The sequence below is a fragment of the Lytechinus variegatus genome, chromosome 18, assembly GCF_018143015.1.
Source record: "Lytechinus variegatus isolate NC3 chromosome 18, Lvar_3.0, whole genome shotgun sequence".
Lineage (NCBI taxonomy): Eukaryota > Metazoa > Echinodermata > Echinoidea > Temnopleuroida > Toxopneustidae > Lytechinus > Lytechinus variegatus.
Window position 1 is genome coordinate 21,900,820 of NC_054757.1, and position 12,289 is coordinate 21,913,108.

At 37.2% G+C, this 12,289-nt stretch overlaps 1 protein-coding gene across 1 annotated transcript in view; it reads right to left on the minus strand.

The window, feature by feature from the left end:
* The window catches only part of LOC121431636 (rap guanine nucleotide exchange factor 2-like), a 137,690-nt gene that overhangs the window by 21,629 nt on the left and 103,772 nt on the right, over positions 1–12,289 (minus strand). The window contains 10 exon segments of the mRNA XM_041629234.1: positions 756–855; positions 2,330–2,512; positions 2,971–3,207; positions 4,078–4,303; positions 4,706–4,961; positions 5,650–5,758; positions 6,333–6,464; positions 6,960–7,031; positions 10,550–10,657; positions 11,783–11,947. Of these exon segments, the coding sequence (XP_041485168.1) occupies positions 756–855; positions 2,330–2,512; positions 2,971–3,207; positions 4,078–4,303; positions 4,706–4,961; positions 5,650–5,758; positions 6,333–6,464; positions 6,960–7,031; positions 10,550–10,657; positions 11,783–11,947 (1,588 nt within the window).

Consider the following 12,289-nt stretch of genomic DNA (forward strand, 5'->3'; position numbering starts at 1 on the left):
TAACTTCTCATGGGGCATTGCAAGAAGCTTGCAAATTAATTCAAGTCAATTTGTGGTACCCAATCACTCCTAAGTCATGAAAATATTTTTCTAATTTATGAGATAATCGAATGCATCCATCTACTTTTGCTAGTTCATGTTTCACGGACTGCCATCGAATATATATGTATACAGATCTCTTTGCGAGAGCGCCATCTCCAGGCCAACCCACATCACATCTGCTCACACCTATATCATGCTTGCTTCTTCAGTTTTCCCCTTGGTTTAAATCAAAATGTTATCTGCTGTGTATTACTGCCATTCTATCCTGTCCTTCTTCATACCTCCCTCATCTACTTCATCCCCTATCTGAAGAATCTTTCTTTCCCCCTCTTCTCTACATACTGGAATCTTTTCCTTAATCCGCCAGGCAACCCACGATTTATTTGTAAATTTTGTAATGTTTGAATTGCTATTGCTATATAATTTTTGCATTGTCAAATCCAATGCAATTCAGCCTATTGGCTGCGATATATGGATATTTTTAATAAAACCTTAAATAAATAAATAATCCAATATTAGACAGAGTGCAGAAGCATAAAAAAGAGAAGCATTATGATCAGGGGGCCGTAACACAAAGCTTAGCAATCAATCGTAGAACATTTTTCTACGATTGATTGCATTGATTACAATGTACAATCAATCGTGAAAATCAAATGTACGATTATTCGCTAACCTTTGTGTGAGGGGACCCAGAATAGGTATTTACTACTTACTTGCTATCTTGATGAACTGTTTGAGTATCTTAGCTCTCTTCACGACGTTAGGCTCGCTCACAACTTCAGAAACAACCCAGAACATCTCAAGGTTGACCAACTTCAGACAGAGATACAAAGAAAAAAATAAAATCAATCGTGAGGTATCTAATGTGAGCTGGCCAAAGGCAAAATAAAACTGAAGTCTATATGCCCAGGAAGGCGTTTCATAAAGCTGTTCGTAAGTTTGTACGCGCTAAACCATCGCCAATGAATATACCATTTGCCACTAGAAAGGAACACCAGTCGTTCTTAGAGTCGCTCTTAACTTACGAACAGCTTTATGAAACAACAACCCGGTCTGTAAAACTACTACTATTTTTGTAATTGTAATTATTTTTATTATTATCATTATAATAATAGGGATTTACATTGTGCCATCTATCTGGATATAATCTATTCCAGGGAGCATTGTTATTATTATTATTACCCCGGCTTTATCTCGAGCTAACTTCTTGCTGAAGGAAAATACACCATGGCTGGGATTCAAACCCACGTCCCTCTGATTGAAAGACAAGAGTCATAACCACAAGGCCAAGACGCCCCCACACCTACCTAAAAGCTAGGATATGGGGAATATACATAAGGGAGAAGCTCGCGAGAACCATAGCCCTAATCCGTTAACATTAAAGAGAAATTCCAGTAGTTGCAGTAAACACTGATTTCATGAGAAAGTCTGTAAAACAAGGCTTAATTGTCAGTTATCATTTAGGATTTAGATCTGGTACAGTTACATTAACTGAACTTTGTGAAATCTTGAAATCTACGCTGAAAAATATATACACACTGAAGATAACCAACACAGATAAACGCACGAGGGACAATGTATAATTATTGCTCAGAGCGTCAGGCCCAACGCTCTACCCGAATCCTGTGCTTATTTGCTGATTTCTCAGCAATTACACAATTTCTTCCAGAATCCTTTGGCACATGCATTTTATTTATACAAACCGACAGTTTGGTGGTCATTTCATTGGATTCTGTACAAACTCAATTTGATATCGTTACCAAAACTAGCATTTACCTTCAAGGTAACGCTAAGGGGAACCAAGTCTACATTCGGGAGAAAATTGAAAAACGGGAGAGGACAACATGCAGAATGCAAAACTTGTCGAAATAATTCAGTCCCATTTTCTTCAAACAGCATTGATAATTTGAAAAGTCACAGGTAACTTTACAAACCAGCTTTTACAATATGAGTCCCAGTTTAATAGCCTGGTTATGGAACGTCCATCCCAATGACGGGACTCGGTACCCAACCTAGTGCAATAATGTTATCATGTTGCATTTTAATCTATTGCCTACAGAGTCACGTGGCCCTACATGATCACAGTGAGAATTAGAGAACTAAGTCCTCAACTTATCACGGATGATATCAATCTTTTCTGTATATATTTTGTTATGCCAGTGCAAATCTGTTAGAAATGAAAAAAATACATGAATGTTAATTAAAACAATGCAAATTACAGTATCTGAAATTTGAAGAAAAGGAAAGAAGGTAACTTTTAGAATGGAATTGTAAGACCGACCCTCACCTCTTCATATGCTTTGAGTCTGTCCACCTCCTTTTTGCCTTGGGGTTCCAGATTGAAGAGATCCTCTATGTAGTCAGTTGGTTCTATCGCTTGGAAAATGGCGTAGTCACGCAAAGAGAACTGGACGGCGACCTCCACACTGTCGAGCTGCAGGAAATTCACTTGACTCTCTTTCAGCAGTTCCTACAGTAAAATAGGGAATGCGATAGCTTGAGGTCGCAGAAACTCTTGCCCTACCAGGTAATGTGGAGTTTTCATGACAATGAAATCGTTTCACAGCAATGGGGATGTTATATTGGATAAAGACAAAACCTGACTTTGGTGCAAGATTTAAGGGTTATTGCTGTTGGATTGAATTAATTCAATAGATAGCTGCACTGCACACAAAGAAACAAGTATAGGGGACCACATAGAAATTTGAAATCAATATTTGGTCTGAACTCTTTAAATTAAATATTTTCGCTTTGCTAAATTTTCAACATCAGGACATATGAACAAAGATTCTTTGCATAGAAGCTTCATCTATTGCATTCTAACTATAAATCAGATGAAATAAATATTAAACGTAACTGATTATTTTTCCTTTTTACTAATGACTCAACTTGGACCATGTTAAGAACAGACAGAAATTTGTAACTTACCACTGCCACTTCATCGGGCATGAGCGTCTCCGAAGCCATGTTGTTTTTGAGGAAGAGTCTCCCATTGAGACTGAGCTTGGATGCAATGTTGGCTTGATGATCGGGAAGTCTCTTCTGCTTGACCAGTCCACCCTGACCGACGGTCACCTCACAGAGGGAATATTTACCCGTACAGGCCGGTTCGGACACGTTGAACTCGCGCATGGAGAGCATGGTCACCTCATTGGCTGTGGTCTCCTGTGAGAGAAACAACGGAGGAACCAAATGTTGACCGGTGGTTATTATTGATCACTGAATTCCGGGGGATAATTTCACTAAAATGTGCTGTTGTAACAAGTTTTCAGATCTGACAACTTTCCCCGATTCCAACTGGCTGAAAGGCAAAGATGTCTTACTGTTACTATGGTAACTGTTGGATAAATTAAATTGTGATGGAAAAAAAAACCTAGCAAGTCCTTTCATGAAACACAACCAAGAAATCAAGAAATCTTCCCTTGAGATGAATTAAACAATGATTTTAATTCAATTTAATTCCTAGATATCTTGAAAGGGTCTACATGAATGTCACTTTTTTCTAGATTGTTTTAAAATCCTTATAAAAAAAATTATTCACAACAAACACATCAAAGTTTTGGACTTTTTTGTTGTAAATAAGATCTTTTTAATGTTAAGAACTGTTGTTAATACAGGTTTTTAAAATAGAACTTCACTTCTTGGGCAAGTGTTGGTCCTGAAAAGGACCACTCAATCAACGTTTCAACAAGTGTGTTCTTGTCGTCTTCAGGAGAATAAGCAACAAATCTGGCTTCCTTGAAACCTACTACACTATTCTTCTTCACCATGGAAACCTTCAGAAGTTACATCAATGGTCTCTACAGGGAGCAGACATTCCAACACACCAGAAGACTACAGCGGAACAGGATCAAGGAAGCCAGATTTGTCGCTCATTTTCCTGAAGACGACAAAAACACACTTGTCGAAACATTGAGATTGGGTGTTCCTTTTCAGGATCAACACTTGCCCAAGAAAGATACATAGTGTACCGTGAAACCTACTACACTATTCTTCTTCGCCATGGAAACCTTCAGAAGTTACAATTTCACTTACCTTATGAACAAGGAAATATTTGCAAGACTGGTCAGCCTTGTAAATCTTCAGCACATGTTCAGGGAAGTCGTTATAGCCGTACCCTCCCCCGCCTCCTCCACCATCGAAGTAGGAAATACTCGGCAACGAGGATAGGTCTGGGTTGCTATTACTCAGGTACGGGTTGCTACTGGCAAGGCTGTTTGCACGGCCGCTGCGCATCAAGCCAGCTGCTACATTGTCATCTCTGTTGTGGAAAAAAACAGAATGTGAAGACAGGTTTAGTTGATCCATAAAACGTATTAGACATAGAATAAAAAACGTGAAGGTTCTAATTTGGAATGAATTAGTAAATAAAAAATATATAACCATTGTAAAACCACATTAACCCCAATAAAGTGCAGTGATTTGGATTAACACTTGACTCACAATGCAGAAGCATTTCAAGAAATTGATTCCTACCAGGTACCTATTTAGCTCACTTTGGTTGAGTGCAGCAGAATGTTGATTGATTTCTTGCTGAAGGAAATCATGCCATGGCTGGGATTCGAATCCTCGACCCGCTGTTTCAAAGTCCAGAGACTAATCAACTGGGCCACAACTCTCAACAATATCATTATAATTATTACATGTGTGATTATTGACTTACTTGGCATTTGGCTTGTTGGGTAATATGTTCAATTTGGCCATCGTTCTCATGAGCTTGGTCTTGTTCTTGCCGAATGCTGTTTTCTTGTCCAACTTGGACTTATCCTTGATTTCCGGTGGTCCACCCGCAAGCGACAGGCCCATGTCCGGCAGGGCTAGCCTGGCCAGTGGGTCACTCTGGAGGAGGGCTATCTCTTGGCTGGCCCGGCGGCCCGTACCAGGACGACTGTCCTGAGAAGCCAACAGGTCACGGAATGCTGAAAAAAAAAAACATTTGTGGATTGTAACAGTAATAATAAATAATAATAATATGCATTTATATACCAGCATCTACCATGAAAAACTTCATTTTTGAATTTTAGTAGTAAAATTCAAATAAAATAAGACTTTAAGAATGATACACATTTGCATAACACCAACATGTACTATCACGATGTGCAGTATCGTTACTACCCAGCTTCAGCACGAGCTGTTTTTCAAGTGACAAGTGCATTGATTCAATAATCCCTGCCTAAAACCAAAGTTCAATTTACCTTTCATTGCATTAAGTCATTGTGGAATGAGTTGGTCTTACTAGGGAAAGTCTCATACAGGTATTCTTGAAGTAATGCATATTTTTTTTTAAAACAAGTCAATTTTTTTTCTTTAAATTAGGACAATGCTTTAACTTTGGAGAATGCTGAAAAAAGAGGGATTTTGTGAATGGTAGGATGAGTTATTTTTCCTTTGGGTTGCTTAAAACAAAGCCGTTTAGTCAGTTTCCCACATGACTTTATAAAAGGCAGAACTATGGGGTGCCAATACGTTGTCAAGAAACCTAGCATTCCATAAAAAGGTGGGACTAAATTTGTGCCACTGTTGGCTACCCATAGGTAAACTAAGTAATTAGAATAGCGTTTAAGTTAAACCGGAGTTGAGAATCCTACCAACGTCTTTATAACTCACCTAGGGTGTTGTATTTAACTATGATACTGAGATGTGTTGTTCCTTTTAAGATCTTCTCTGCTTTCTCATTGGTCACATGCTCAAAGTTGTGTCCGTTAACTTCGAGGATCTACAGATAATGGATGAAGAAGAAACATCAGTTAAATACTGTTGAATGTCGCAGGAATAGCAGAAGGATTGAAGGAGGTATTGGATATGTATATGCTGCCATCCAAACAAATCAACTTGTCGATTGTCTCACTATTATCACAAGCATCATGGGTATTGTTGTCAATGTCATCATTGGCATCATCAGCACCATCATCATCATGCTCCTCCTCATCATCCTCCCCACTCTCCTTCTCATCCTCCTCCTCCTCCCCATTCTCATCGTCCTCCTCATCATCCTTCCCCTTGTCACCATCCACCCTGTCCTCATTCTCCTCATCCTCCTCCTCACCATCCTCCCCATCCTCATTATTGTCCTCATCATCATTATAATTACTCCTTACCTTTCCTCTCTCTCTCTCTCTGCATTTCTCCCTTTAACTCTTTCCCTGTTACTCTCTCTCATCTCACCCACTTCATTTATCCAATCCATCACCCCCCCCCTCTAAACATATCTCTCTCACAGTCACTTTTTCCCTTCCTCAACCCCGCCTCTCTAATACCTCCATCTCACCCTGTTACCACCACAGACTCACCTGATCTCCTTTGCGTAGACCTACTTCCTGGGCCTTGGATCCTTTGTCCACCTTTGAGATAAAGATCCCCATCTTCTTCTCCCAACCTCCTACAATACTGAATGCTAATGATGATTCCCTATCCGATCGGGCCTGCAACGCACAATGAGAAACATGAATCAATAATAATAATAATTATAATAGTAATAACAATAATAATAACTAATAAATATCAATAATGATAACTATATTTGCTTATATAATTATTGATAAAACATATATAACTTTTATTGATAAAATACAGGTAAACTTGCATAAGTTGACCTTTCATGAGTTGAACAATCTTTCAATTCAAAGCAAATTTAAACCAGAATATGCAAAACATGTTATATACCTCTTTAAAGTCAAATTTCTCTGAAAGTAATCTAAAGTAATTTTTGTGGTTCCAGTAGATTAAACTAAGGCATAGTCACCTCCAGTCATTTTTTTTCATCATCTAATCAAAAGAGAATTTCTGTTATGCTACATTTATTCTCACTAAATGTTTTGATTAATCATGTAACATATCAAGGATTGTTAAAAAGCAGAGAGATAATCAAATGACATGTGTCAAATTGAAATAAGATATGTTCTTCTTATCAAACTCACCAGAATAACGGTCCTTGGTTTAGCCTTGGCTGCTCCTGCTATATGTAATAACCTGAGTTGGCCTGTCATATTCTGCAAACACAAACAAAAGACAACAATAGTTGACTTTGAAAATAACCTCAGACCTAATTAAGGACACAGAAGAACTGTTCTTGGTATTGTCTTTCGGCATGTTCTACAGAGAATCATTAAAAACGGTTTATCTTTTCGGGAATCGAAAAACCTTATCGCCCTTAACCCTATATAGCCGGGGGGGGGGGGGCCTAATCCAGGACATGAGTTCGTCGCCGTACCGACTGAAAGAAATTGTTGGATCGCTGATTTCATACATCTCCTATCAAGATGGACGAATTAGAAAGTTAGAGGAGGACATGGAGGAGATGAAAAGATGAATCGTTGGCAAGTTTTGTAGAGAAGGAGTATGATGGACTATCCGGACTTAAACTCTTATACATATATTTTATGTTTGTAATGATCTCTTTTGTCATGGTAGCATTTAATTTCATTATATTTTGTTATGTATAGTACTGTTTATTTATTTTTTTTGTACACTTTGCATAATAACATGTACGAATATGCAGCTTAAAGGTGAAGTCTATACCCAAAAAATTATTGATTTGAATCAATAGAGAAATAAGAAACAAGCCAATTTCATCAAAAAACGGATGTAAAATAAGAAAGTTATGACATTTTGAATTTTTTCGCATATATTTCGCAAAACAATTACAATCATTTGTAATCATACAATTACAGCTCAGTGATAAGTAATAAGACACGAGCAACAGATAACAACAAAATAGTTAAGTAAGGGGATATTAAGAACGATAAACCACACTGAGACGTTTTGGTTATATCAAAATAACCAATCAATTTCAAAACATGTCGCATAGAGACATATTTTACATGGTTACAATTCGACAATTAATTTCACCCCCTCCTGTTTGGTTCATTTGAAAAGAAAAATATTCAATTCCCATTTAAGATTAAAACGAGATGTATACATCACATACATACAGTTACAACGTTACAGATTATTTCTCTTTCTCTTCATGCTTCCTCCTTTTTATTCATCTTTTCCTTTTTTGTTTTTCCTCTTCCCTCTTTTTCTCTCTTTCCCCCTTATTTCTCCTTCTCAACATGCTTCCTCCTTTGTATTCATCTTTTCTTTCCTCTCCCTCCTCCCCCTTTTCGGTGCCCCTTTTTTGCCTACCCCGGGAGCAAGGGCAACGAACCCCCCCTCCAAGAATATGTGCATGATACTTAGAATACATAACTCTTAATTCAAAACTCGTATACATCATTGGTTGATATGACACTCTAAACCTTGCAATTGCTTTCCTTTTTTTTGTATTTCTTCTTTTGTCCACCTTTGAGGTTCATTTGAAAAAAAAATATTCAATTCCCATTTAAGATTAAAACGAGATGTATACATCACATACATTCAGTTCCAACGTTACAGATTTATTGACTGTTAATACTGCCTTGTTCGAATGATTGTATATGTGATAATGTCTCTTTGTAATCATGATTTAGGTTTGACTTAGTTGATGAGTTGTGAATTTGTATGTGAATGTGTCGTTCTATAATAGGATCAATGTTATTTAATCAGGTTTAACCAGTTCAGTTAAATTCAGTTTGTTTTATTTCAATTCAAGTAAACTACTGTCGTACAGATGAGGGCTTTTTGAGGGCCACAGAGCCACAAAAGTTTACGAAGAGAAAAATAAAGTAAAGGAAACAAAACCAGAGGAAAACTCGTGAATATTATAAAACTGTTAAATCTCTTACAAAATTAGAATTTGTATTAAAAAGGTCTTAATTTTTGTTTGTTCGCTTTGCACCCTCGTAGCTTTTGATTTTATATTGCCCCCGTATACAGAAGTGTGCAATGAATGAAATTAAAGGTGTTGTAATATCGAATGTAATTATTGTGGTGCGTTTTATTGTAGACCAATTACATTACAGTTTTTCCATGTATGAGTTTGGAGAAGGTAAAGGTCAAGTCCACCAGCGGCAAAATTTATTTATTTAAAAAGAGAGAAATCAAAGAAGAATAGTATTGAAAACTTATCAAAATCGAATATAAAATAAGAAAGTAATGACATTTAGCGCTTATTTTCAACATTTGGAAATTAAGTTTTGAAATATGACATGCTTTCTAAACATATTCAATTTGATTTAATATATAAAATGTCACTTCATAATTCCTTCAGTTCACAGATACAGAACCACCTGTAATGGCTTTGAAACTATACATGTAGGGCTACCATGTAAGATTAATACCCCAAATTCTTGAAAGGAGGGATTAAGATTTAGGTACTTTATAGTGAATAGTGATTACGTAATCTATTGAAGTTCATGACCGGCATGAACGTGAGACCGGCGTGAGACTCATTCTTGCTTTCGGTTGAATACAATGCACACGTGTCACTGTTATGTTTTAAGAGTTTAAAGAGCTTGTGGTCTTAATTAGCGTCAATAGTTGACAATTTACGTTAAAGCTCGTGGACATCTCTTGACTTGGCCAGTTTATTGATTAGGCCTATAAAGTTATTCATCCTCAATTTCGTTAGCTTTTTTAAGTTAAAGTCTACTTTGTTGAACAATGGCCGGACTGGCTGCAGAACTTAGTTTCGATGAAGACTATGATGAATTCATCATGCAATTACTGGGAGAAGACATTCTGTCATCTGTAACCAATGGAACAGACAGGTCAAAGGAGATGAATGGTGATAATACATATACTCCGGTAGCGACAGAAGACATCTCCATGGACATGATGGACAAGAACAACAATGTTGGAGAAAGGATTAGTTCACAAGAACTATACGAGGACATTTCTTCAGAGGAAGAGGATGCATGTACTCCTGAGGCTAATGACGAAAATAATAATGAAGTCAAGTTGAACACTTTAGCGCTACCTCTTATCCAGGACATGAGTTCGTCGCCGTACCGACTGAAAGAAATTGTTGGATCGCTGATTTCATACATCTCCTATCAAGATGGACGAATTAGAAAGTTAGAGGAGGACATGGAGGAGATGAAAAGATGAATCGTTGGCAAGTTTTGTAGAGGAGTATGATGGACTATCCGGACTTAAACTCTTATACATATATTTTATGTTTGTAATGATCTCTTTTGTCATGGTAGCATTTAATTTCATTATATTTTGTTATGTATAGTACTGTTTATTTTTTTATACACTTTGCATAATAACAGGTACGAAGATGCAGCTTAAAGGTGAAGTCTATACCCAAAAAATTATTGATTTGAATCAATAGAGAAATAGGAAACGTGTCGCAAATGAATGGATTAACAGGGCAATAACCAACCTCCTAGAGGTGATTATGAGAAACCGTATTTTGCGTGATGCGGTTTATCAATAAACCACACTGCGTCTGTTTCTACAGGGAAGTTTTCCGGAATTCTGGATACTTACGCGAGTAATACCGTTTAAAGATTCTCTGTAGAAACACGCCGTTTGATGCTCCTCTTGTAAATAATAACAAGACAGAATAGAGTGAAAGAACCTTATACCTCGAACATAATTTTCACGGAATGTAGGAAAGAGTTGAAAAAAATGCTCTTACCTCTTTTTCTAAATTGTCCTCAAACTCTTCCAGGAATTCAATCATGTCAATATTACTCTCAAAATCATTGTAGTAATTGTTGACCCAAAGCAGCACCACGCGAGTCACCTGTTCCAAATAAATTTCATAAAAATAAGTGAAAGATCCAATTGATAATCTCTGACATAAGAGCAGTGGCGTATCTACAGAAATAAAGGGAAAGTGCAAAAATTTCACTCCTAAAATCTGACACCAGGGGAAAGGTCTGTGTCATAGACAGGTTATATTCACTGGGTCTACAAGCAGTCTGGTTCTCAGACATGCTAATACACAAGGGCGAAAGAACTATGGTCTAATTTCCATTCGGTCCATGCTACACTCGGTCTAATAACCACTTAGTCTTAATCTCATTTCGCCAAACACATCTAATTTCCACTTCCGTCTATTGCCAATCATGTCTAATTTCAACTTCGTCTAGTCATTATTTACTTTGTCAAATGAAAATTTGGTTGATAAACCTTTAATCTAACCATGTAGGCTAATTCCCGGGCATGGCCCGACTGGAAGTTAGATATAATGGTAAATGTAGAATTAGACCAAGTAGTTTTGAATACCAGGGCCCCATCTTACAAAGAGCTGCAATTGATCTGATCAACCACAACTATGGATGGCCAGCCACATCAACATCTAAAATACATGTTTATTCTAGGTATTTTCTAGACATGATGTACATGCATACATTCAAAATTCTCTTGAAAATTCAGTGTGATTCTCTTTGTTTACTCAGGAGATTGTGCAAATTTCCTGTAAAGAATTACGGTATGGATGGATTCCCATACAGTTGAGAATGACTGGATCAATCGCAAAGTCTTTGTAAGACGGGTCCTGGTTGTAGACTAGTAGGAACAGACAGTGTGGAGTGATATGAAATGGAAGGTAGACAAAGTGGACTACATCCACTACCTACACGAACAGGGTATTGAAAAACAATGAAAATTAACTGATCACAAAGCTATTCCAAAGGGACTGTTCGCATTAAACCTTGAACCTTGAAGAAACAATCCCTTTTGCAGCTCATACCGGAAGCTAAACTGGGATGGGTGCATGTGCAGCCAATGGCCGACAGTGACGGTGGAGGTTATTTACAATAAAAGTGGAGGGTGCAAGTAAAAACTTCTGATGACTGGGAAGGCAGATGCCTGGAAAGTATTAAGGGAAGCATCGTGCCATATGTTCCAGGCTAAACAATCATACCTTATCTCTCATCGCTACATCTTGGAACCAAATAAGAAGACACCTGCATATCTGGTGAGGGGTGTCCATGTATGTCCTGTACGTCATCAGGAAATCTTCTACATAGGTAGGGTCAATGGGAGAATGGTTGGCAACTAAATGACCCACAAGTTTGTTTGGTGTGGCCTGAAAGGAGGGAAAGGACAAAAATACAATGTGGTTAATAATAATAATATTAAAATAATAATTATAATAATAATGATGATGATGATAATAATAATGATGCTTTTGCATGCCCCACTTTGTGGAATAGCCTTCCTGAAGACATAAAAAATGTACCTCTGTCGAAACTTTCAAAATTCTTCTAAAAACTTTGCTATTTAACTCTTAGCTCTTTATGCGCCTTGAGCACTCTACAGAGTAGATTTGGCGCTTTACAAGTCTCATTATTATAATAACACTAATAATAACAACAACGACAGTATGTGATATTCATAAAACACTTACTGTATAACTAATGAATTGATT